The 27386-nt window shown below is 33.4% G+C and overlaps 5 protein-coding genes across 7 annotated transcripts; 3 read left to right on the top strand and 2 right to left on the bottom strand.

Moving 5' to 3' along the window:
- The first annotated feature begins 913 nt into the window (after nt 1–913).
- LOC18592887 (esterase/lipase/thioesterase family protein) lies at nt 914–13563 on the top strand. 3 transcript variants are annotated; one of them, XR_001929122.2, is made up of 13 exons: nt 915–1182; nt 2513–2597; nt 2685–2755; nt 5954–6068; nt 6208–6287; nt 7009–7093; nt 7186–7266; nt 9351–9445; nt 9530–9580; nt 11625–11705; nt 11903–12046; nt 12604–12676; nt 12764–12832. XR_001929122.2 is itself a non-coding variant. In XM_007019812.3 (13 exons), the coding sequence occupies exons 1-13, from the start codon at nt 1058–1060 to the stop codon at nt 13294–13296; spliced, it is 1059 nt and encodes a 352-aa protein (XP_007019874.1). In that variant the 5' UTR covers nt 917–1057; the 3' UTR covers nt 13297–13563. The 3 variants fall into 3 exon arrangements, 1 of the variants encoding a protein (XP_007019874.1); XM_007019812.3 differs by lacking the exon at nt 11903–12046 and adding an exon at nt 13258–13563 and having other exon boundaries at nt 917–1182; nt 12764–12841; XR_001929123.2 differs by lacking the exons at nt 11903–12046; nt 12764–12832 and adding an exon at nt 10927–11088 and having other exon boundaries at nt 914–1182; nt 12604–12662.
- A 664-nt stretch (nt 13564–14227) lies between these two features.
- LOC18592886 (cytochrome c) lies at nt 14228–16046 on the bottom strand. Its single transcript, XM_007019810.3, has 3 exons — nt 15806–16046; nt 15403–15536; nt 14228–14682 (listed from the first exon to the last, which is right to left on the bottom strand). The coding sequence occupies exons 1-3, from the start codon at nt 15915–15917 to the stop codon at nt 14587–14589; spliced, it is 342 nt and encodes a 113-aa protein (XP_007019872.1). The 5' UTR covers nt 15918–16046; the 3' UTR covers nt 14228–14586.
- Nucleotides 16047–17737: 1691 nt separating this feature from the next.
- Nucleotides 17738–19502, bottom strand: LOC18592885 (Chaperone DnaJ-domain superfamily protein). Its single transcript, XM_007019809.3, has 3 exons — nt 18942–19502; nt 18762–18831; nt 17738–18040 (listed from the first exon to the last, which is right to left on the bottom strand). Exons 1-3 carry the CDS (start codon nt 19361–19363, stop codon nt 17981–17983), a joined length of 552 nt encoding a protein of 183 aa, XP_007019871.3. The 5' UTR covers nt 19364–19502; the 3' UTR covers nt 17738–17980.
- A 2175-nt stretch (nt 19503–21677) lies between these two features.
- LOC18592884 (putative fructokinase-5) lies at nt 21678–24512 on the top strand. The gene is given in 6 exon segments (XM_018125294.2): nt 21678–21926; nt 22046–22364; nt 22367–22455; nt 23656–23790; nt 23931–24047; nt 24171–24512. Coding segments are annotated over 6 exon segments (1074 nt in total). The 5' UTR covers nt 21678–21731; the 3' UTR covers nt 24390–24512.
- Nucleotides 24513–25286: 774 nt separating this feature from the next.
- On the top strand, nt 25287–27179 carry LOC18592883 (uncharacterized). The gene has a single exon (XM_007019807.3). The coding sequence runs from the start codon at nt 25401–25403 to the stop codon at nt 26883–26885; it is 1485 nt and encodes a 494-aa protein (XP_007019869.3). The 5' UTR covers nt 25287–25400; the 3' UTR covers nt 26886–27179.
- Nucleotides 27180–27386: the final 207 nt, after the last annotated feature.

Below are 27386 nucleotides of genomic sequence, written 5' to 3'. Positions count from 1 at the left end.
TTTATCGAAAAAAAGCTCAAATTTAAATAAATAACGGTTTAAAATTTTGATCTTTCTAAGTTGGCTTGCTCCATTAACAACCATTGTCACTGCCTCACCGCTATCGGAAAAAAAACAAATCAAAATTGGACCCTAGTTCTTAGAATCTAATCGTATAATTTAATCAAAAAAATCAATAATAACGAGTATTTTAATACTTGGAAGAATTTGGTAAAATTTACTCAAGTATTAAATAATGGTCAAAAGACGTATACGGTCCTTATATTTTTTAATTTTGTTTAATTTAATCCTTATACTCAAAATTAAAGCAATTTAGTTTTTTGATTTTGAAATTTACGTCAATTTAATCCTTTCCCCTAACAGCATCCAATTTTACCATTAAAGGATAACCTCATTGCTGATGTTAGCTCTGACTTTATCGTTGACATTAGCTTCGACGTTTAACGTTTTGATGATATGGTATTGAAATGATGATGTGGCATGCCACGTGGCATGAGTATAGAGACTAAATTGAGCAAAATTGAAGAGTATAAGAACTAGATAGGTCTTTTGACCATTAAATAAATATTAAATTATAAAAAAATAGAATTTCCTTTTGAGATAAAAAGAAAATTTATGTCAAGGATTTTATATCAATAAGAAATGAGTGAGTTTTGACAATATAAACATGAATCTTTTACTATTTATCAGGTATATTTTTTAGATTTAAAATATATATTCATAATTTGTAGACTTATTTAAATTTTATTTTCAGATTTTTAAATTAAGTGAGGTTGGTTTTAAATTTGGACCCATGATAACTCAGCCCAAGCAACTGTTACTGAAGTCTGAGTCTGAGCAGAAGATATTTGGTTTGTTTCCTTTTGGGCCGTTGGGCTTTGCATTTGTTCACTTGATTCTGGTTAAATTTGGAGCTTTGTACTCATCAAGCACTTTTGATCGTGAATCGGGAAATCGGAAATTGTATACTTACGTACACAGTCTGTTCCGTTTCTCATAAAGGAGTTTGAATTTTGGTAGTGAAAGTGAGAAATAGAATTCGATTAAGCAAGAAAAAATGGATTCATCGAACCTGGGTTCAGTCCCCGAGGAGACCCTCGAAGAGCAACTGCACCAACAACAACAAGAGAGCAAACCGGTTGTTTCTGCCTTCGCCTCCGTCCCTGATCGCCCTCCAACTCAGTGAGTTATCGAACTTGCTCGTTTAGATTCTTTCTCGCTCTCTCATTCCATTCCTTTCATGCAACTTTGATGCTCTGTTCTGTTCTTTCATGTTTTCCGATCATTGCTTGCTTAACTTTAGTTTATGTTTATCTATTACTGCATAATTTTCGCTTGGGTTTTCATTGTGTGCTAAATTTTAAAGGAAACCAGAATTTCAAGAGGAAAAATGAAAATGACGAAAGGTCTGAGCTTTCTCAGAATTTTCCTTATAACTTTTTTTGTTATATTATAGAATTATTGGAAGGTAGGGCATTTTCAAAAAGTGACGAATAATTATAATTTTTGGAAAATGGGAAATGAAGGATGAAAAGGTTTTTGCTTTTCGTGCTATTACCTATACAAGAAATTAGCATTTTGCAAAGTTTTGTTCAAAAAGAGTGACGGACTTTGTTATCAAAGGCATAATATAACTTAATAGGTACCCACACCCAGACCTCACCTTTAAAGAGAAGTCACAAGATCGAGCTCCCTGTCCTTTGTTTTGCTTATGAAGTCGGTAACTACGACAATCCTTTTCATGCAATGTGTTATTCATCATTAAATTTTGTTTTGATGCTGACAAAGCAATTCATTGGCTTTGAGAAGCCAAGAATGAGAGGAGACGTTGATGATCTTTTCATTCAAAAGAGGTATGGATGCACTCTTGTTTGATGCATGCCATTGCTTGTTCGGCTATGTCTTTGTTAAATTATTTCCAACCAGTTTTTCTTAGGTCAAGAGAAAAACATTTTCATGCAATTATTGTGATAGAGATGTCAGTGATTAAGTTATTTGTTCATGGATTAATTTTCTATCTGCCTTTCTCTATCATCAAATGTTGCTTTTGATTCCTGCTATCTTACTTGGCATATCTTGGGAATAAGTTTAGTTTCTTATTTCTTTCAAAATATAATTCCCCAGTTCGAAACGTCAACTCCCAGAAGAAACAGATACTCAAAGAAAGGAATCTTCCTTTCTCTCTCTCTCTCTCTCTCTCTGTGTGTGTGTGTTCCCCTACCATCCCCCTCTTCTCCTCGAAGTTTTCTCCTCTGATTTCATATGTGAGAGTGCTTCGAACAAATTATATAACAAACTTATAAAAAGTAAGAACGAGACATTGACATTTAATTTTCCTTTAATTTTTAATCTTCTTTCTGGTCTTCTGGATGGCATTTCTATTCTGCTCATAATTTGAGTTGGTAGAGATAAACTTTTTTGGCTAGATTCTGTTCTGAATTTTTGGTTCTAATTTACATTTTCTGTGTTGCTTATTCAGGCCTTTGATTTTTTTAAATAAATGTTGTTGTAGGGGTTTTTCTCAAAAATACTCACCTTTGGATTGGTCGGGCTATTTTGATCGAGAGGAAGATATCTGCATACCAGACTCAAATGATGTTAGTGTTCATTGTTTTGGCAGTTCCATGGCACAATAATTTCCATTTTCAATAACTATTTACTTCTAATGTGCTTTATCATTTTAGGTCTTTCATTTATATATGACAGGAACAGAAGGACCAGTTATTTTTTGTCTACACGGGGGTGGCTACTCTGGGTATGTTTGATCAGCCTATATATATATGTTTTTTCTGTACATGTTTCTAATTCATGAAGCTTGCTTCTGAAAGCAGTAGAAAATGTAATTGTATCAGACTTTGACCATGGGTTGTTAACCCTTTATACTTAGGATGATTGATGGCACTTAGCAAGGTTATATCCTGATAAGTAATTGCAATCTATGTGGGTGTGCGAATGCTGCAATTCATGTGGTAAACTGTTAAAATAGTAGTTAAAGTAAAAAATATAGTTTTTGACACTTTGGGACCTTTATTTGTTCTCTGACTTGAGAATATAGTCAAAATAAGGTTAGATTTGGAAGGTGGTGTGCAAGGGTGACGTAGTTGATTTTGTGATATTGGCAATTCATTGTTAAAACATTTGAATGTGGCCTACTATTCCACAAACCATTTCACTGTATCCACAACAAACCAGGTGAATATGATTCAAAACTGTTGTTTTCAACAGTGGAATACATCCGTATTGGAATTTAAGTGTAAAGGGAATTAGAGACATTAAATAACAGAGAGAAAAATAGAGATCCAATATACATCTAAAGGTTGGTGTTCTGGTAATTAGATTGAACTTCCTTAATTACATCAGTTAGGTGGGATTTCATATGGGGTGATTTGCTCAAAGTTCAAGGTGGTCTGTCACAGTCCTTAGATCCTTGTACTTGGTAAAAGTTGGTGGTCCTACGTGGCAATGATCTTAAATTGTTGCGGAGAATTAGATCACTACATTTGAGAGATGCAAATTTTATCTAAAAAATGAGATACTTTTTTCACCGAGCTTTGGTGATATGCATTCAAATTTCTTAGTTTACTGTGCATTCAACATGTTTGCTTCCTTCATAAAATTTCAGTCCTTTGTATGTAGCCATCCTTGACACTTTCAAAATTATCTTTACGACCCATTTCTAAACACATTGCAACTGCTGTTTTTTCACTTTTTTCTCTCTTTTTTTTTTGTTTGGTTTTTTAGCCAATTTAGCATCATTTTAACTGTTTTAACTTAATTTTCTCATTCTAAGTCTTGTGGTTTGTTTGATTTATCAGGATAATATGGTTAACAACACAATAACTTAGAAATGGAATTGTATTTTGCAAATTGTTCTTTAAATACAGATTGAGATTATTACATTTTTTAAACTGTTATTATGGGGATATTTTGGGAATTTTATACTAAATGACCATTGATTTTGCTTTGATATAAAAAACAATAATTTTATTTTTGTTACCAGCGATTTATGAATATTAAGACTTGGCAAGGGTTGTTGCTTTTGCTATTTGCTTCTTACGTTTGAAAAAATTGCTATAAAGTAAAATCAAATGGTGAAAAAAAACTCATAATTGAGTAAAGAAATTATCAAAAGATTGAAATGTAACACCAATTACAACAAATTAGTTGATGTAATAGTAAAATTATGCATTTTGGTAATTTTCCAAACCTATCATTTTTGCCTTTGTAGCTAAACATGTTTTTGGCCTTTTCCTTTCAGAAACAAAAAGTAGTAAAAGCAACAACCATATGATATTTGAATAAATATCATAATCATACTAAAGACAATGATACAAAGATCACCATAGGCATGGAAATCAATGTGAAGATATTGAAAATGATACATGATGCTATCTAAAAGTACTTTATATAGCATCAAAACCTTGATAAGAAGTCAATTGGGCTTGGCTGAAGTTTTAAGGTGTGGGGTTTTTGTAGAGATCTCAAGTTACGTCTTAGTACTCTCCCTTCTACCGCAAAAAGAGAAGAAATCCTCTTCCCTCCTTTAAAAAGTTTTAATGTCAACTGTCCAAAGTTTCCTAAAAACTCTAAATTTTGTAGAGGAACTTGAATGCTTAACTTTGAATAATTTCTAATGCCATCTGCCCAAAGGAACCCCTAAATAGTGTACAGTATGATGAACATTAATGTGAATGCTGCTGCATTATGTGTTGTGCTATAATATATCCAAACTATTACTATAATATTACTTTAGTACATTGAACAATAACTTTTGGTGAATGGGGAACACAATCATTGGATTCCTAAGCATCCTCTCCATCCTTGCTTTTGAGCAATTGATCCATTGGATATGAGCCTGAGTTTAGTCATGATAGATCTTGAAATTTGAGAATGTACTTCTGATATATTTTTTTATCAGGTAATTGAGAAACAAATAAATAAATATTGGTATGGGCAGTAACCTCTACTTGTTTCAATCAAAGTAACCTGAGAAATCCTCCTCCAATCTATTTCCTTCCATGGCTGTAAACTGTGATATATATATATATATATATATATATATATATATATATATATATATTAAAGTGATTAATCTAGGTGCCATCTGGAGTTATTGTGCTCTCTCCAAATGATGATCCTCAAACAGTCTCTCTTTGTATGTGCTATCATCATTTGAACTTGTGCCCTCAATCTGGACTAATGCCCTTGATGTGGGAATGTGGCTTTGTATCATTTGGGTTGCTCTTAAAGACAAGAAGTGTCAATTGCCGTGTACCTATTTGCCTTTCCAACATGTAATGTTAATCATTAATGGCTTGGACACTCACACAGAATAGCAGGGACCTTCTTCTCCTATAGATGTTTCAGTCAAAATTTAATTCCATATGCAGATTTTCATTTCAACTATTAAAGATTTCGCTATTTTCGGCTAGGGAACATTTTTACTGTATGCATAGTATCTTATAACTGTTGTTTTACTGTCTTATGTTAAAGAGTTTAACAGTTCCATGCTCGTTCAAATTACCTTAAGAGTCAAAGTTTGGTTAACTCTCTCCACACTCTCCCCCTCTTTTCCTGAAGTAAAATGATTGCAATACTGCTTTGAGGAAATGTCCTAGGACATGTTATAGTTGATTCAAATGGGCATGATTTTAATTTAAGTTAGAGACTAGCTTCACAGAAGATAGTCCCCATTGATTTATCCTTATGTTTCATTGAATAATGCTCCTTATATTCAATTGTTAACTAATCTGGATGTGTATTTTAGCTTTATTGGCATTATCTCCTTGGAATTCAATCTAATAAGAATTTTCCATTTATGCAGATTTTTTTTGTCTATACTTTTTTTCTAAATTGAATTTCTGATAAAAATGAGTTGTCTAACTTGGTATTCCAGGCTCTCATTCTAAATTGAATTTCTAATAAAAATGAGTTGTCTAACTTGGTATTCCAGGCTCTCATTTGCTTTGTCGGCTAGTAAAATTAAGGAAAAAGCTCGAATAGTTGCCATGGACCTTAGAGGACATGGAAAGTCGTCCACAGAAAATGATCTTGACCTATCTATTGAGGTACACATTTTTTAAGCATAGAAATAGAAGTAAAGAAGGATTTCTTTCTTCGGTCAAGTGTTTTAATTGTTTGGTCATGAAAATTTTCATTCTAATGTTGCATACATCCATGGAACTAAAAGATATCTTACATGTGCAGACTATGTGCAATGATGTTTTTGCTGTTTTGAAGGCATTGTATGGAGATTCTCCTCCTGCAATTGTGCTTGTTGGCCACAGGTTGTGCTCTTCTTTTATTTTAGTGTTTTTCAAAGAGTTTTGTACTGTATACCTGTACGTAATTCATTTTCCAGAGGAAAAGCAACTAAAGAAAGGTGCTCACCCTTTCTAGAGCACTATTCAATAATGAAACGTGCCAAAGTGCCAAATGGCTAGGCATGCTTTTTTCTTCTTCTTGTTTCTCTTCTGTGTGTATGTGCTTGCTGATGTGTGTGCATTTTTATGACCGCAGTGATAGCTATGATAGCGGTTCAATGTGAAAATGATATATGCATCCATAATTTCTTTATTTTTGCAAATAATATATATTTTTAGATCTAATTAATATATTTATCTTATCCTGACCGACTCTGTAATGTGGGGTCATGGGAGTCAGAGAATGAAGAGGTTTCAGATTGTTTCTTAGATAAACTTCACCTTTGTCAATCAATTTGTAATGCAGAATAATTTAAGTTGCCAATTTAACTTTGTAGTTGGAGCACACATGTAATTATGCTGAATAACTATTTCGTTGCTGACGGTCACTATATTTTTATGGCATATTCCCATGACATGGCTATTGGTTTTTTGGGTGATTTAGTTCACATAGTCAAAATAGAAAAATGAAAAACCTATTTAAGTTTTATATATTCCTTGTAAAGAATGAAAATGGAAAAAATACCATCAATGTGCCCTAAATGATTAAATGTCTGATTGATCATCTTATGTCATTGGCACGCAGCATGGGAGGCTCAGTGGCTGTGCACGTTGCTGCAAAGAAAACATTGCGTAGTTTAGCTGGTTTGGTGGTTGTGGATGTTGTAGAGGTTGGTTCCCTTAAAAAAGCGTCTTGACATTATCTTTTAATGGTTTGCTTGCTAGTAAAGTAATGTATTGAAACCAAACATGCTCACTTCAGGGAACAGCTATGGCATCATTAATGCACATGCAGAAAATCCTTTCAAACAGAATGCAGCACTTTTCAAGCATTGAGAAAGCGGTAAATATGTTTCCTTGTGACCGCCCTTTTTTCTGTTTATTGACATGTTGAATCAACTGTCTCTTCTTTTTTTCTTTGGATAAGTAAATGCACTATGTTTCAAGCATATATGTGTGTGTTTATGTGGTGGGTGTGTATTTGCACTCTTATTTTTTTATTCTATTATTGCTTTTCTGGAGGCATTAGGCTTAATAGTTGAAGTTGAGTGGATATGGAAACTTTCAAGGCAGCTAAGAGTACATGTAATGTAGTTATAAACTACTTTCAATAATTATATAATTCCTGAAGTTAGAATTTTGTAGGTTAAAATAAATGAGGTAACAGTAATGCTTTAGGACAAACTAATGATCCATCAAGATTCAAGACAATGCTACTGGACAAGGATTTGACAAGCCCCTTCAAATCTTTGAGCTGTTGAACCCTGAATTCACTGCTGTAAACTGTGAGGGGAGACTGTGACCTGGCTGATTATCTTCTGGGCTTGTATCTTTTTCACATGGTTGTGCCAAAGTGTACTAGGCCAATTGTTCTTTTACTCTTCAATTAATATCAGTTTAAAGGAATCTCTAGGAATTTAAGATCTACAAACTCGTGATTTTAAACAAATATTCTCTTTAACCTGCATTGCACCAGGCCTGCTAAACCTGGAAACCTGTTCTTCCCATTTCTTTTGTCTGGTATTATGACATCTGCCTCAAAGGTAGTCTTTTGAGACTTGGAACTGAAATAAAAACTGAAACTCATTTAAAATCCTAGGAACAGTTGCTATGTGGTTTATTTTTTGGATTTCTGTCTGTTATAATTTGATTTTGATATAAAAGAAGATGAATGGTCAGTAGATTTTTTGATTGATACAATTACAACTAGCCAGTTGATATGTGCAATGCATGTGAGACAATCCAAATTAGAATTAAAAATTAAGATATTAAAATTTTAGTTTTGTTTTTTTTTTTTTGAAAATAAATAGTAGGAAAAGTTGACATAGATGGAATACAGTTTATTGACTGCTTTCTGAGAAATTTGGTTATAGGTTTCTGGATTCTGGTCTTGGAATAACAGTGTCAAAATTTGTAATTGATAATTAAGACATTCTTTAATTAAAAAATACAAATTTACATTTTCTTCATAATACATTCTCACATAAAATATGAATGCAGACATATGTGTGGATTCTAGAATGGTTCAACTATCGTTAATCACGTATAGTATCAAGATTTTTGTGAGACATCCACAGGTGATATATTGACTGAGAAAAGATGAATTGACTTTGATCTATAACGTTTACATGTATTTATTGGTTGCAAATGCCCCTGTGGACTTTCCACCTGACTGATGCCCAGTAGCGTCCACTAGGCACTGTCAAAACTTCTCAGCTCCATTAGTATGCGTGGAAAGTAGGGTTGTGAAGCATTGTGTATAAAGAAGTGTAAGCAATAAGTAACCAGTGCTAGTGAAGTTTATTGGAATTCTGTCTTGAGGGGCTGCCTTGATGACTGGTCTGCATGGCGCTCATACCAGCAAGTCAGTGGATAATAGCTGCTAGCTTGCTGGACTTTAGAAGAATAATATGAGAAGAAAATATGAAAATGAATAGAAGTAACCAAAGATAGAGAAATATAGGTGCTCTTGCCCTCCAAAAAGGTTGAAATCAAGTTTAAATCACTGTTGATTTACATTGCTAAGAGAAACTTTTGGTTTTTATTGTAGACTTAGCTCCAATAATTGAGTGCTATTATTTATTTTAAAAAAACAACAGAAAACTCTTTAGACCAAACCTATTTCTTAATTTAAAAGGCTGGTTGTTAGATGCGAGTACTCAGAGAAAATGCATTCAGTGATATTATATATTATTAACAAAAAAAGGAAAAGAAAACCCTTTAGACCAAACCTATTTCTTAGTTTAAAAGGCTAGTCCCTCGATGTGAGTACCCAGGGAAAATGCACTGCTTTCCATTTAATTGGACCGAGACCAAGATCACTTGTTACATATATATGAACATATGCTTAGTTGAATTGTATTTTCATCAAGCAAGCTTCTGTTCTGTGGTGAAGTTAGTGTTTTAATGGCAAATTAACTTGTGTAGATTGAATGGAGTGTTAGAGGAGGTTCATTAAGGAATATTGACTCTGCACGTGTATCCATTCCTACCACTTTAAAGTATGATGATTCAAAGAAATGGTAAGTGTTTCTATCATCTAATTATATATTGTTATTGTGTAAATTTCCAAGTCCAAAGGGAATATTTCTAACTTTTGCCCATAGTTATGTCTACAGAGCACGGTTGGAAGAAACTGAACAATATTGGAGAGGCTGGTGAGTAAAGTTTTATTATTAATTCCTTAGAAAACTGTTTAATAATGATGAGGTCTAATGTTGTTATGGATATTCCAACTTAAACCTTAGTATTCATTGTAAATGTCTTAACTACAAATTGGTGCTTTCTGCCACCTGCTTGGATACAATTTAATGATTTATTAGTTTGGATATTGCATCAAGACATGCAATTTTTCCAGGTTGTTTGTCAAGTATTTATATTAAACCCATCATTTTAAGAGTTGTTACAGGTTTCATGTGTATATATTTTGTTCAAGCTGCTTCTGATGATCTGAAATCATGCTTATGGTTAAAGTAAGTCTGCAACTAGCTTGTAGGTTTGTCCTTTTTTTTATAGGTCTGGGATTGCTGTTTACCTTCAAGCGAGTTGCTCATTCTAGTGGCTTACAAATTTATTATAGGAATTTTCCTGGCTTCTTACGGGTGGCGGGCAGCCACTATATATAATGTGCCGGAAGAACAAGTCCTTTCATGTTCAGGCAATTAATTTTCTGTTTGATTTCAAGTGATGAAGACTTGAAGTTTTGGGAGTTTGCTTCTATATTTATTCTTTGACTGGTTATTGGGAAAATAATTTAATTATTAGGATATGTGTGCTTCTATGAGCAGATCTTTATTTTATTTGCCATCCTCCATATGATTGGTTCTGTGCGTTTTTTTTTTTTAATATGATATCATCTAGGGATAAGGATATCTTGAAAGTTTACACAATGGAAATGTGAATCAAAAGATTTTTGTCCTCTTGTAAATTTACTGAATTCTATCCTGGAATCTGTCAAAAACTAAACTTCTTCCTGTGACACTGTGCTTGTAACAACTTATTTCTGGACCTTTTGTTGTTCTGTTTTATACTGACTGTAATTGTAGTTTTGGAAGTCTACCATTGTAAACTGGTAATGAATTGTAGTTAAGGAAAAGGTCATGTTGGGTAGGTTGGGTCTGGGTTATTTAAGGTTCAGATCAAATAAGCTTTTGTACTTTTCTGGTGATTTCAGGTTTGGGTCGTTAATTACTTTAGTCAATTCAAGGTAGTACGAGTTGGGTTGTGTTTTGGGTTTGAATCAAATTTTGCCACTTTTATTCTATAAGTGGATGTCAGGTCCGGATTTTTTCTGCTAATTTGGATCATGGGTAGGTTGGAGTTGATTTAGTTGACTAATCTTTTACCGCCTCTAATGAGTGTAAAAATGTTTGTTTTGGTTCCAAACAACAATTTAATAAATTGTGGCTTAGAGAATCCTGCTGTCAAAATTATAGAGACATAATATCTGCATTTAGGTATTCTAGTTTAAAAAACTTGAATGCCAAAGTTTTCTTGGAAGTAGGATTACAGGCTATGAAGCATCGATACGCCGTGTACCCCTGTTGGTCGGTGTCCGATACAAACCTGGACACTACCATCGGTGATGAAGGATTACAGGCTATGGAGCATGAATGCCAAAGAATTCTTGGAAGTAGGATTACAAGTTTTCTTCACCGGTGTCCAGGTTTGTATAGGACACCAAAACTTTTCATTCAAACACATTCAAACTTTTCATTCACAGGAGATCTTTGTGAAGAAATTGATTATATTTGAATGAAAAGTATCAATATTTACATTTACATACAACTTTTTGAATTTATTACAGAAAGAGAAATTGCATCATACATAGCCAGATGCATGGATGAACCATATTCATGAACCATGTTCTGGATAACCATTTCGATGAAAATAAAGAGGTCCTTACTAGTTTTTTGGTCTGCATAAGAAAAGAGAGAAAAACTCCCAACTGAACTGTATGGTCAACTTATTTTGCTTGTAGTAATTGTTTGAGAACTGAAAGCTGTGACATATTCTCAAGGTTCATCTGCAATGGCAGTTCTGATTGCAGAATAATGAAACCAGTCTTAATTGCTGCTGGTCTTTTGATTTTTTATTCCTTTTAAACATTCAAGTGGTAAAATTCTTTCAAATGAAGATTCGAGTTCTTACGGTACTGCCGGCTTTAATATTTCCATTTTAATTTTGCTAACTGTCTTGCAGGTATGAAGGCCTTTCAGAAAAATTTCTATCTTGTCCTGTTCCAAAGCTCTTGTTATTAGCTGGAACAGACAGACTGGACAGGTAGCGTCCATTGGATCTCTAATGCTGCCTATTTGATTTGCTTATGTTTCCCTTTTTATTTTAATACCAAATTGTTTGTTTACTATCATAAATAGATCATCACCTATATGAATTTTATGTTATATCTTTTATTATGAGACAAACTAAATACTCATGAGGCAAAAACATGTCAATTAATATGTTCTCTGCACATTCAGCGGCCTGGAGCTGCACTTACATTGCCTTCACAAACATGGCATTTTGGCCTGTGACCTGGTATGATGAGTAGCATGACCTCTGGGATCTGTCTGAAAATTTTCTGCAGTTTGTGTTGAAGCTCTCTGGCTGAAATGCTTGGAGGGGTGAGATTGATATCAACCATGATCAATTTCTACATTATCTGGCCTTTGAACTAGTCTTACTAAAAGTGAAAAGCAGGCCTGTTATCTTTTCTGAAGATGGTATAATAGTAACAGTTTTGTCTAATATTATTCTTGAATGATATTTAACAAAAGTTTTTCTAATTCTTTGGTGTTGGGCTTGAATGTAAGACACTAGTGTAACGAAATATAGACATGTATGTATGAAGATTCTTGAGGAATAGGATATGAGATTGGCAAGGATACCACAAGAGATTTATAATGATTTTAATTTTTCTTTTTTTACAATATGTTGCAGCTTGTATGTAATGTGTTCTGGACAATATGTTGCGACTTGTGACCATGTGTTGATGAGACTATAACCAATAATGTTGAGCTTCTTTGTGTTTCAAATTTACATGGTTATATTACTAAAGTAATCAGCATAACATGATAAATTCGCAACAATTTTGGTCAATCTTGATCTTGCATCATCATAAGATTGATTGTTTTGGTCCTAGTTGACATTCTGCGAACTTCTCTGCGTTGTTTTGTTATAGAGCTCTCACAATTGGTCAAATGCAAGGCAAGTTTCAAATGGTGGTTGTCAGACATACAGGACATGCTATACAGGTTCATCAGTTATATTGCCTTGCGTGTTCTTTTCCCCATATTTATTTATTTTCTAAATTGCAACTTCTAAATGTTACAAAAATGTAGGAAGATGCGCCCGATGAATTTGCAATGTTGATACTCAATTTTATATCTCGTAACCGCATTGGCCCTCATGGAGTCGAGGTTAGTATTTTGTTGCCAAAGATGATTGTAGATTGTTTGGGAGAAGATTTTCTTTACTTCTACTCCACTATTTTTTATTATTTAAAGGTTTTGATTGACTCGGACACCGAAATGTTAATGATCATAATTCACTAACACTCTGACCACTTACAATCCTGTCATGGAAATTTCTAACTCATTTCATTTTGTCTAAGGATACAAACCATATGTTTTAGGAATCCGTATCTTAGAACAAGACAATCCTTAATGCTCTATCTAACGTGCTGCATATTTCAGGAACAAGGAAAGGCATTATTGATTTCAAGAAAATTTCTTCATGAATTTAATCATCACTTACATTTCTTTTTTTTGTTTTTTTGTTCTTTTTTCCTATTGCATTGTTGGATACCTTTATTTACAGTTGTATTATGTTGCAGATCCCAGGACTTTGTCGGCCGGCGCGGCCACAATCTTGAATCAGCTGAGTGATAGCCATGATGAATCAGCTGAACAAATTCAATGGCATTGGCTTTAAATTTGTTCTTTTTAACTTTAATTATGTTGATTTTAAAGCTAGGAGAAGTATCAAGGGTGGAGTTATTATGTTGATGAATTGTGCTTCGTGTTTTGATAATAATGCCCAACTGTTGCTGATAAACAAAAAGGTCTTTGGTTTGTGGATTGAGGTTCAATTATTATAATGAAAAAGAAAAAGAAAATTGGAAGCAAATTCGTTTAAATAAGATGTTTATGAACATATTTGATAGTAGAATTTTAAATAACATGATAGCCTTCCTGAAAAAGCCTTTCTCATAAAGGATCATTTTATCTTGCTCTAAATCCAATATAGTATGTCAGGACACATGCTTCTATCACGAATTACAAATCACTAAGAAATGAGATTAATTTTGAGTTTATAAATAAAATTTTTATTTTATTTAATAATATGTCTTTTGAATGGACAATATAAATTCGTAATAAGTGTTAATAACTATTTTATTCTAACCACCTAATTGTGCAACGTTTAGGTTAGGTTATATATTCAAGATCTATCTCCATCTTTTACAAATGTAAAATCCGTAAACGTACTAACAACACATCCAACACAAAAGCACATCTGGCTCACGGTCATGGATAATAACATTTTGCCTCTTAATGAGCTTTTCTGTGCCTTTTTCATGAAACAGTTACCGAACAATTAAAGATAGCCTAAGCCAAGGCAAGGCAATCACTCAGTATGTCAACTAGCATTCCACAGCTTCTTGTCAACATATCATCAGCATCTTCCTACAGATGCTAGGAAAAGCAATGTCTCATGTCAATTGCTTCCATAAAACCATAAAAGGAACATTTCTTCATGAAGATGGGAGAGCACACACAACCAAAACATGCACCCTAACACTGACATACCCACATAAACTGCCTAGAATAGAGTATTGAGGTTTGAGCTGGAAAATAGCATCATTACGTTTAAACATTCCGCCAAATAAAACTTGAAATGAGAAGCAGTGGAATTTGGTTAACAGTATGAAAAAAATTCTCATTTGCATGCTGGTAATTCACCAGAAATTCATGAAGTCTAAATTGAATATGCCTTACTTATGACAGCAATGGCAACCTCTTCTCAAATAAACAATTACTAAGAATGCTCATTCTACAAAGAGCATGGCTGACCAACAAGGTCGAATTTATTATATCCTTGCTGTGAGAAACAATCTCCAATGACTGCAAAATGGAGTAGGTAAACCAAGACTGTGCAAAACCATTTAGGGTGCTGTAGATTCCTTCAAATATGCAATGAGGTCAGCACGTTCCTGTGGCTTCTTCAATCCAGGGAAAACCATTTTTGTTCCAGGGATGTACTGCACAAAAATTTTACCAAGGTGAGCAATACTTTTCAGTAAACATAAACAACGAATTTGATAAGAACAGCAGCCAAAAATGAAAGATATGAACATCTGCACACACAACAAATTAAGAGCATCCACAAAAACAAGATTTTTATTCCTATAAGTGTTAATAAACATGCACAATACAGAATGGCTTCAATACCTTTGAAAGAAACACTAAAATTCTATCTCTCAAATGAGCACAAATTTTAGAATTCAAAAAAGACAAAAAAAAAAAAAAAAGTGCTTGTTCATGAGTAATGACATTGTTAATGGCAGTCCACAACTTCCCACACATCCTCAGCATCAGCACAGTTCAAACCATGTAATTATTTCACTCCTCCCCCCCCGCCAATAAACACCTAGATAAATTCTAGTATTATTTTATATTTAGAGAAAAAGCAATTTACCCAAGATTATGCTTCTGTTGTCACTATCAGGAAAGCAGAGGCATGAAGCTAATTCACATCCCAGAAAATAAACAAGTATGGCAATAAATAAAATTATTTATATACCAGAAAGAGCAGGACAACCATAATCACAAGCAGAGAACTATCACAGTACTTATAACAATTATCAAAACATTCCTACATAATCTGAGGAAAGATTTATGATATCAAGATGCTTATATTACAAAAACACTAAAAATGCGTGATTTTTGAAGAGTGAAATGGGTTATGTTAGCAGACTAACCTTCTTAGGATTGAGGAGGTAATCATACAGAGTTTTCTCCTCCCAATTCACAGCCATGTTCTTGTTAGCAGCGGAGTATGAGTACCCTGGAGTTGTACCCGATTGCCTTCCAAACAGACCGTTGAGATTGGGCCCTGATTTAGAAAAGAATGACAATAAAAACCTGAACCCAGATTTCTAATCCAAAAGAAAATTTTCCCATCGCAATTATTTCATAAAATTATAATCCAACCCCAAAACTCAAACTTTCAGGAACAGATACTTGGCTTGAAGCTGCTGTTTAGATCTATGGGAATTCAGAGATAAGAGACCCTTCCAAATCATCAAATATATTACTACACAAAGCACCTAACATCAACAGATCCAATGAAATTAAATCAGAGAAAAGAAAGAAAAAGGGTACCTTGCTTGTGACCGGCACCTTTCTCGACGGTGTGGCACTGGGCGCACTTGGTCTTGAAAATCTTCTCTCCGGCCTTTGAATTACCAGGCGGTGCCTCCTCGAACGACGCCATTTTTCGTTGATGTTGTTTGGTTTTTCTCTAGGGTTAAAAGCTTCGGAATTGTTAAGAAAGAAGACAAGAGAAGAGAAGGGCGGGTAAGCAAAGCGAAACGTCCTTTTCGAGAGCTTTCTGCGAATATTCCAGAGAGAAGAAAAGTAAGGGAAGGAAGGAGCGTGGCTTGCCACAGCTCGACAACAGCAACAACCCCTCCGATACTTACACGTGGCGAATTTTTAGCCGTTCAATTAATGTCCACAATACCCTTTTAATTAAATTTGATTTCTATAAAAAACCAATATTATAATCTATAATTATGATTTAATAAAGTGAGTTAGACTTAATTAGTACAGACTTGTATATAAAAAACAAAGTTAATAAATCCCTTCTCTCGTCTGATCTCATTCATGGGGGAGTTGTAAATTAAAAAAAAAAAAAGTTTCTATCATATTGACTCCTAATAGTTAATTTGATTAGTATTGTTTCCATATTGACAACATAAAAGATAAATCTTTTCTCCAGTCTAATCTCACTCAATGGAGAGTTAGTCGATTAAAGAAGAAAATGATTTTAGTGCATTAAATCGAAACCGTTAATATGGTTTGTATGTACTGCTTTCGTCGTCCAATCATATATACACCGACGATACATTAAATATAATTATCAAATCATATATTCACCCAGGGTATATCAAGTTAGGCACAGAAATAGCCATTGGAGAAGATATGAAAAAAGTGGGGACTGCATTAAAAGATTCATATAAAGAAAGGTGGTAAGTAGATTGCAGCCATTGCGAAGCAAGAGAACAATAAACTTGCTTGTGTATGACTTTCACTATAGGATGGATAACAAACAATTGATCTGCTAAAAAACATATGCATATATTCATCTTGTGAATCATCAATTAACATTTTTATGCCATGAATTCAGGACCTCCAAAGTTTTAAGTCTCCTCCTTCAATAGCACACATTCAACCTTCCAAAGACCAGCAGTGCATCATAAAATAGAGATATACAAAGGGTGTAATAGCCTTCTTATGTAGTGGGGGGGGAGAAAGAATAGATAATAGAAATCAGAGGGATACCATAGACGGGGATAAATTAGAGAGAAACAGAGGCAATTCAGGGAGAAACAGAAGAAGTTTAAAGAGAAGAACACAATACAGAACAAAATTAATAGAGGGAGAAAATGTCAATATCTCAACCATTCACCATCCAACACCAACTACAATAATAAAAAAAAAACGATAATGAGGGCATTTATAGGCTAAATCCTAAACCCCGATAACAATGCAAAATATCAAATATGACCTTGATTAAGAATAACCCAAGTAAAAGAAAAAAGCCTAAGTGATTCCTCCATGCGCAATCAGTTTTTTTTTTTTTTTTTAAGTTGAAGAGAAAAAAGCTTTCCTTGTTCAGAAAGATGTACAATACTCTATTCACTAAAGATAAACAGTCAATTTCCCTCAAAATAATCACATAAACTGGCTGGTATTCAGAAAAATGTTAATATGTTCCCCCTCGTATATGTCTTTTAACAAAATGGCACAAGAAGAAACAGAAGCAACATTAGCTAAACTCAAATATAATCTCCAACTTGAATTTATTCGATTTCTATCATATGGTACATAAAAAAGTCTTACTTACAGGAGCCAGCAGGCTCTTCGCTTCTTTTTCTTCACCGTTAGCATTACAAGGAAGAGAATGCTACAACAATAATAGTGCTGTAGCCTGTTGTATAAAGGAAGAGGAAGATTCATTTTCAATAGAATTAACTTCTTCTAGAATTGGTTATAATGGTGGTTCAGCAGCAGAGAAGTTAGACATGGTCGTTTCTTTAACAATTAACATATACAACCATTTGTTTACATTTTTGAGAAGTTGACCTTGTACTACAATAACTTATACTATCATACACTGAAAACTATGATGTAAATAACACTGTATGAACGATTAAATAGAAGGAACTGTACAGAAATGCTCTTGATCTCACGACATTGTGGAAACATCACACCATGATAAAATATTGGAACTCAAGCTAGCAGAATCCAGACAGAGTTTGAACAATAGTCTTCTTACGTATCTCTATGTGCTTTGGCTTTCTCAAGTGACTCCATGGCTTCTTCAAATGATTTCTGAATAATAACTTAAAATCAGTAACGTTCTGAAGCAAGTTTCTAAATATTGAATATCTTTTCACATCCAATCTAACCAAAAATTGCCCTTAGGCAAAACATTACAGGTCATATTGCAATTTAGTCCATTGCCTTATTATTCAAAAGTAATCTCCTGTTACTTAGGGTTTAGTGAGTCTGGTTTTTCAGACTTTTATGATGAATTATAAGGCTTTATTCACGGTCATATGACCATACAAGACAATGTCATAAACAAAAGCCATGACTAGAAAGAATATGTTAGTAATTTGACATGTATATCCTCTATAACCACTTTTGAAAATAAATAAACAAAAAGCTATAAAATGGGCATGGCTAGAGATGAACATTTGTCCAAGTCATTGCAATTCTGCCACATCTAACATATCCAAAATCAAATGCCTAAGATTATGCTTAAAAACAACAAGAAAGCTGAATCTTGACCTTCCCATAAGGCACTAAGAATGTTTAAGTAATGATGCTAACAGCTTCATATAGGTATATAATGCAGAACAAAGAAGAAGCTAACCAAGGGATTACTTCCTATGATACTTATTTGTTGAGGCTTTTATCAGTTGCTTATGAGTCTTAGAATTATATTTCTCAAATTTGGGTTTACCCTTATCTTATTTTGATTGGTTTTAAGTAAAGTTTGCAGCTTTGTATTTGGATTCTTAAGCAATTGTTAAAGTCATACACGTACCCCAGAATTATGCATTTTCCATAGTGATTCTCTGCTGGCATCAATTGCAACAATTCCACCGTACAAAGCACTGCAAGGGTCAGCAGAAGAAAATAAATTCAAAATAAAATAACAAATGATCCCAATTTAGGGATTGGGAAAGGAAAAAAAAAGCAACAATCAAAGATTCAAGGAAATTACCCGGCAAAGGCGAGATTGAGAAGAAAGGCGCGCGTAGAGAAAAAGCGAAGCTCAATCTGCCAGATATTACTTTTGTTATTACTATAAGAATAAGAGTAAGAATTGGAAGAAGCGTAACCGTAGCCACCGCCGCCGCGGCTGGCTGTTCTGTATCGATGATTATAACTATAAGAAGAAGAAGAAGAAGAAGAAGAAGAAGAAGTGAGATTGTAGTGGGCGCGCTTGCGATCGTCGCTGAGAACTTCGTAGGCCTCGGAGACCTGCTTGAACCTGAGGAGGGAGGAGTCTCGGACGGGTTTCGGCGATTGGGAGTGCTTGTCCGGGTGATACTTCACCGCCAGCTTTCGAAACGCGTCTTTGATTTCTTCTTTGGTGGCGCTCCGATTCACCCCCAGCACCTTGTACAGATCCATTTTCTTCATTGCTGGCGATCCTATTCCCTCTTTCTCTCATAATATTTTAGATCTTCATTCACCACGCCGGACCACGAGATCAGCTTCGTGGCACGTCCATGGCCGCTTCTTGTCAAAACCTCCTACTACTCCTTGTTTGCTTTTCTATTTCAGCTTTTAATTTAATATTAATATTTAATCATAAATAATAATTATATAATTGGATTTTTAAAATGTAAAGTTAATTATATATAAATAGAAGACAAGTATATACGAAAGATAATTAATGTCTCAATTATATAATTGAAATTTTGTGATATTAATTTATAAATTATTTAATATTATTAGAATTTAAAAAATATTTTTTAATGAAACTCATTCAATATAATTAGAAATTTTATATAGTTATAAATGAAAGAAAATTTTACCTTTTGCAAAATAATTAAAATTTTTTTATTAGTATTAATAATAAGAAAATATTTAAAATATCCATTTAAAGATACAATAAACAAATAACACTATTTTCATCAATCAAAAAGTTTTCTAACATCCATATTTATATATATATTATAAATATAGATTTGTATGGGTTAATCTATATTTATATTTATATATCTATATCTATTAATATATAAACGGTCATCAATAATTTATTTTATCATATATATATATATATATATAAAAGCATAGATGTTGGTAAAATTTTTTTATTAATGTGAAAGGGGATATATTTGTTTATTATATTTTTAAATTATTGTTATAATTTTTTATAATAATTAAGTATTTTGGTTACATATATTTCATCATTTATGTTTTTGTGTCTTGATCATATTGTATATAAAATATTAACAATAAGCATGAATATAACACGATTAATTGTGTTTTCATATCTTAATCGTATTATATAAATATAAGATATTAATAATAAACATGAAAGTGACACAATTAATTAATTATATCAGGATGATAAACGTGTACTCCTAATTCACTAACTGTCCAACACTTCAACCTCTGCCATTCACCCAAAACCATCTAAAAGACACCTTAAGCCACCATATACAGCCTCATAAACCACCACACACAAAAGCCACTGCCACCATACAACAACCGCCAATTCCCCTCCCAATAACCACCATAGCTACCCAAACCATCTCATTTTCTCATTGTCACTGCCAAGCTCTACCCTCAGCCACCATAAAAAGGGTCACCACATCCATCTAAGGTTACACACTAATACATCTTCATAGAACCTAAAATCAAATACACTTCCCTTTAAAAAAAAAAAACCTCAAAAAACTCAGCATCCAAACCAATCAAAAGCCACAATAAAAAATCGCCAAAAATTAAATAAAGGGAAATAAATTAGTAAAAAGGGTCACAATAACACTTCTTTCATCCAAATAAACAACATTAATATATATATATATATATATATATATATATATATATATATTGAACACGTACGTAATAACGTAAAAGAAACACCAAATGAAATACAATGTAAGATAAAAGATTGATAAACAATTATTGTACGAATAAACTCTAAACTTTAATTTTTATTTTTTATCTCTAGTTAGGACACATGTCGTGTTTCTAAGACATGATGAAGATTAAGCATATTAAAATTTAAGATAAAATATCTTCACTTTAATTTAAATTTTAATCGAAATTTCAAATGGGTTTATTAGTTTTCAAAATGGATACAGTCACAAAAGTGTAAATACTATTAATAAAGATTATGAAAGGATTAAAATGTCTTTTTCTTTCTTTATTAATTTAAAAAGTTATTATTTTATATTTTTTAAATTAAAAAAATTAATAAAAATTATATAAATAATAATTTTTAAAATTAATAAAGTGTAAAATTATTATTTTAATATTACCATGTCATCAAACTAATGAAAATACTAACGACTGTGCTTATGTATCTAACGAAAGATATTTTTTGCGATGAAGTATCAATTTCGAAAACTAATAAATTTGCTTGAAATTTCGATTAAATCTTAAGGGGCGAGAGTAACAAAAATTTATTAGGATGGCAATAGTAGCTATTCCATTTTTTCATCTCCAATTCTTAGCTTACACATACGAGTCTTGTTGGAGGGGTTAAGTTGCAATACCTTTGTTTTCCCTAAGTGACTATTCTTCGCTTATTAATTTCCATGAGGGATTATACTTAGTAGCGATTCCCACTCTTTTCATCTCTATATTCTTAGCTTTACACATAGAATTCTTAGTGGGGGGTTCAAGTTGCGATATTCCTAGTATTACTTGCCAAAGGACTATTCTTGGCTTATATAAGCGAGCACATAGGTTGGCACCGGTGTACCTCAGTTGGTTTCAATCTTTAGAGTTACACACAAGTATTGGGAGAGATCACCAAACGTTGAAGGAAAACATGGCTAACTCATTTGCAAGTTTAAACCCACAGCTCATCGTATCTTTCGGGGAGATGCTCATTGACTTTGTTCCAGACGTTGCTGGTGCGTCTCTGGCTGAGTCCTCTGCTTTCCTCAAAGCACCTGGCGGTGCACCCGCTAACGTTGCTTGCGCTATCAAGAAGCTTGGCGGCAACTCTGCCTTCATCGGCAAGGTTCTCCATCGATCCTCTCCTCCTTCCTCCTCTTCCTCTCTGTTGATCATTTCTTAATATATATATATCTTCTTTTTTTGTTTTTAGTTTAATGACATGTGTTCGCGGTAATGTAACAGTTTGGGGATGACGAGTTTGGGCACATGCTGGTTGATGTCTTGAAGAAACATGGGGTGAACACTGATGGCATCTGCTTCGATCCCCATGCCAGAACTGCACTGGCATTTGTGACACTGAAGAAAAATGGGGAGAGGGAGTTCACTTTTTATAGAAACCCCAGTGCTGACATGTTGTTGAAGGAATCAGACTTGAAAATAAGTATGATCAAGCAGGCCAAGATATTCCATTATGGGTCCATAAGCTTGATATCAGAGCCATGCCGATCCGCTCACATGGCAGCCATGAAAGCTGCCGGGGAAGCTGGGGTTTTTCTTTCTTATGACCAAATGTGAGGCTTCCTCTTTGGCCTTCTCCTCAGGCTGCTAGGGATGGGATCTTGAGCATATGGAACTATGCTGATTTCATCAAGGTAAATTAGTTATAATTGCTTTGTAAGCATAAATTTTCTTTCTCTTGATGGATGAAAGTGGCAGGGTAATATCATATTTACTCATGGAAGCTTAAACAACAAAAAAAAAAAAAAAAAAGAAAAGAAAAGAGAAACTCTCATTTTTTAAGATTAAATATAAGTGTCCATAGGTCACGACGGATCGAGTCGGTTTAACCCATTCATTTACATATTATTTTATATGTTATATTAATATTTTAAAATTAAAATTAACTAAATATGCATCATTTATTACTCTCATGACCAATTATGCTTCTCTCATTGATTTAATTTTTTGTCAAACCTATGAACTTAGACGAGTAACTTGACTCTTGAATACCTTTGAAGAAGACTCTCTGTTTTAATTGTTATATTAATGTTACTATTTGGTTTTACTTTTTGGAATGAAAAGGCAAAAAAATGTGTTAATTTGGATATAAATGTAGATATTAGTATTTTAAATAGTTAGAACATGCCACACTCAATACATGGATAGAAGAAAAAAAGTCGATGTTCTGAGGGGAAAAAGTGTTTTACAAGAGGAGTAAAGTAAATTAAAAAATGATCTCTCTTTGCTATAGAGAATTGGGTATTATACAATGCATTTCATAAGTAAAATAAAGAAATAAAAAAAAAACTTTAACTTTATTTTTGTTATGATGTTAAATAGTTTTTAAGTAATTAATTTCGTCAAATAAGTTGGTTTGGTTTGATTCGTGATACCAAATTTAACAATTGACTTTATATAATAATATAAATTAAATATGAAGCCTAGATTCTTTGCCCTTAGTTGCCTCCCTATGCTCCCACCTCCTCTCTCCCTTATCTTTCTCACTTTTGTATCACTCACTTCCTAAATGCCCAAGTCACCCCCCACCGCGTGCTACCCTTCAATTTTTACTTTTTATATTATAAGTGTAGAATTTGATATATATATAATATAACTACATTAATTTATAATTATCCTTTATTCATTCCTTATATAAAATTTTAAATCCACCATTGTCCCCCACAAATTAAAAAATTGCACCATGATCCTTCTTGTCTTGTGTCATCAAATTATGATAGATTATCTCTCTCCTATATACAAATAACATCATGACCAAAAATTAAGTAGGAATGTTAGAGCTCTGTCATTTATGCAATTTTTTAAAATTGTTGAAAGAGTTTGTGATTATGTAGGTGAGTGATGATGAGGTAGCTTTTCTCACTCAAGGGGATCCTGGAAGGGAAGATGTTGTGTTGTCTCTATGGCATCAGAATCTCAAGTTGCTTATTGTCACTGATGGAGAGAAAGGCTGTAGATACTTCACTAAGGTACTTGCCCTCTCTCTCTCTCTCTCTGATACGTACACGCACGCGTGCATGCACACACAACAAAACCAATTAAATTTCCTTATTGCGGATGAGAAAATTTCTTAGTAGTCACATTTGCATGGCATCATGTTTTGAAACAGCATTTCAAAGGAAAGGTCGATGGGTTTTCAGTGAAAACAGTGGATACAACTGGAGCTGGTGATGCGTTTGTTGGATCCATTCTGGTCTCACTGGCCATGGATACTAAGTTTTTCCATGTACTTTTTTTCTCATTCTATATTAATGCACTTCTTGGGTTTTAAATTTGAAATTCACTTTCCAAATGCTACAAAAGTTTTAAGAATGAAATTATCTATATATCTATACATATATATTTGCAGGATGAGGGGAGACTGAGGGAAGCTTTGTTGTTTGCAAATGCTTGTGGAGCAATTTGTGTAACTAGAAAGGGAGCAATTCCAGCCCTTCCAACAAGATCAGACGCTCTTGGGCTGATTAAGTCCAAGGGCATGCCCCTTCTCACAAAAACTTGCATGCTCTTTTCTTCCCTTGCTGCTTTAGTTTCAATTTTAGTATTCCTTCTATACAAAGCGAAATAAGTTGTTGTTAGAGGTATTTTATCAGAACATCAAATTAATTGCCCTGTGTTTCATGTGTTATTGTATACACCAACTTTATATATATGTGTATATATATATATATATATAACTTTTGTGTATATATAGAGGTATTTTAGTATTTATTCTATATAAAGTTAAATAAGTTGTTGTTGTTGTATACGCATCGGGACATGTATAAAAAAAAAAATAAAACATATATTTATTTATTACTACTCGTTTTATTAGCAAGGGATTTTTATTTACCTGTTAACTTGTTTTTATTTTTAAATTTTATTAAATTTTGCTCTATAGTTAGGTTTTACTTCTCATTTTATAATTCAAAATGCACCCACACACATATATATATATATATTAAAAAAATTTTATTTAGTACTACCAATGAGTTTGTCATAAAAAATTTTATTTAGTAATTTGATGTAGAAGTATTCTCGAATGTAAAAACTATTTGATAATAATTTAATTTATTTTTAATAAATAAAAAAAATAAAAGACTCGATTTTATTAAACCAAATAATAAGATTTAAAATAAATAAAATAAAATAATTTTTTTAAAAGTAAAAAATATAGGAAATCAAGAATGCAAAGGATGAATGTTAAAAAAAATATATAATTCTTCATTGTATTCTCACTTTACTCTTCAATAATTCATAAACTTATAAAAAAATTATACCTTTATCTCCTATATTTGGTTCCATATTTCTCTTGAGTTATTTTATTTAATTATTTTTAGATAAGACAAAATTATTTTATAAATTTTAGTTAACAAAATTACACATTTTTTATTGATTAAAAATAAATAAAAATATTATTAAATAACTTTTACATGTCATAACATAAATATATATGCACACTTGCTGTTCCCTTTACTCACCTTCCCGAGTTCCGACCAACTCAACGCAACTCAGCTCCGCGCACGCTTCTTCTGTCTTGCTTTCATAATTGATAAAACCCTTTCTAAAACCCTGAAATCAGAGCAGTTCGCTCGTATGAATGGAGATCTCTTATCTCTCCAGACGAAATCTCAATCTCAGGCACTTCCCCATTCCTCATTACTGCCTTTCTTCTCTTCTCTTCTCTGTTTCTTCCAAATCACTTCCCTTTCTCTTTTCCTCTCCCCAGACCCTCCTCTTACCTAAGCCCTCTCCGCCCCCGATTCTCAGTTTCCATCAATTTCACTCCATTTCTTCTTCAGATTCTTCAGCTTCTCTCGTTTCCTCAAATGGGTTCTCCTCGTTCCTTTCTACGGCATACCCATCTTCTCAATTTTTCAATTTGTATGATTTTCGGTGGTTTCGAAGTTTCTCAGTGTCAGTCTCAGGGCTAATGGCAAGTAGGAAGCAAGCTTTGGAGGTTGTCAGTTTGATTAGAAGCGGTCAGAACGATTTGGAATCCAAGTTGGACGGAATGAATGTAAGTCTATCCGAGGCATCATTGAATACCATTTTTCGGATTTTAAATAACGAGAAAGTTTCTGCTTTGCGTTTCTTCTACTGGATTCGAGAATCACATCCCCAGTTTTATCATAACTCTGACATTTGTAGTTTGGTTATTGATAATTGTGGGAGATTAGATGACTTTGACTCAGCAGCTAGTCTTTTGAACGATTTTAAGCTACATGGGATACGTCTGAATCATAGGGCTTTCGGATTTGTACCTGTTATGATTTCTAGTAAAGCCGCAACAAAGAAATCTATATGCAAAGTGGTCGAGGTGTTAAACAGAATCGGTGGCTCATGTAGTGTTTCTGGAATCCATGCTTTGATAGAGATGTTGTGTGCTCTAGAATCCTTTGAAATGGCTAAATATGTAATTGCAAAAGCAGAGAAGAGGTTGTCGAACTACAATATTTTGATTAGAGGACAGTGTCGTAAAGGCGATTTTGAAGGAGCTAGAGAGATACTTGATTGGATGATCAAAGTTGGTTGTAACCCAAATTCCCAAACTTTTAACAATATACTCAGTTGTTTATGCAAGAATGATAAAGTTGCTGAGGCTTGTCAACTGCTTGAACAGATGCTGGAAAGTGGCTGTCCACTGGATGCATTGACGTTTGAGATATTTATATGTTATTACTGTGGACTTGGTAGGTTAGATATGGCGTTTGAGTGGCTCAATAAAATGGATTCAAGCGGTATTGAACCTCGGATTACAACGCATGCTGCCTTTGTCAAGGGTTACTTCAAATTGCAGCAGTATGAGGAGGCACACAACTATGTGGTTGTTTGTAGTGATAAGTACAAGCAAGCAAGCAACATAGTTTACAGTTTGTTGGCGAGTCTTCATAGAAAAAGAGGAAAACCAGTCATTGCACAAAGTATTCTTTCTGAGATGATAGAAAAGGGTCTAAAACCAAACTTTGCAGTGTATATGACTGTTACGAAGCAGCTTCAGAAATCAGGCAGAGAAGATCTGGCTGGAAATTTGAGGAGCAGCTTTTCCAGCTTGATTTCACAGCCAAGTGCTGATAATGGATGATATTAATTTGAAATTTCTATAAGCAGAAATCTACTGCTAATCTTTTGTTTCTAATTGCATAAATGAGCTCACTGGAGGTCCATAAGCTAAAGCAGTGAGGATTTTTTCCCCTGGTCAATCATGTACAAGTAACCTAGGAACAAAGCTTTTTCTTTCTCTACATATTTTACAGTTTATTTTACTGAGTAGAAAAGAATCTCAAGAATATGATCAACTGATGGCAACGAGAGAAAGTGAACTTGTTTGGATTGCCTTGATTTTTTTTCTTATAAAGTATATTGGCAATTCTTTTCAGTCTTTGTTTCAACTTCTTTCAACATGGAACCTTTTTTAATTGCTCATTGATTTTCTCAACAATAGCATGTCATAGTTTGTCCTCTTAATTTATGTTCTGTTTAGTATATCAAGAGGTAATCTAGATGATGTATTATCTTTCCATGTTTGGTATGCTTCACATAAGCCAAAATGTTGCTCATACTTAAACAAAGTCTCTAACTAGCC

Source organism: Theobroma cacao, chromosome 8 (genome assembly GCF_053813885.1).
Source record: "Theobroma cacao isolate CCN51 chromosome 8, ASM5381388v1, whole genome shotgun sequence".
In the NCBI taxonomy this organism is placed as follows: domain Eukaryota; kingdom Viridiplantae; phylum Streptophyta; class Magnoliopsida; order Malvales; family Malvaceae; genus Theobroma; species Theobroma cacao.
This window is presented reverse-complemented; position numbering and strand designations above follow the sequence as displayed.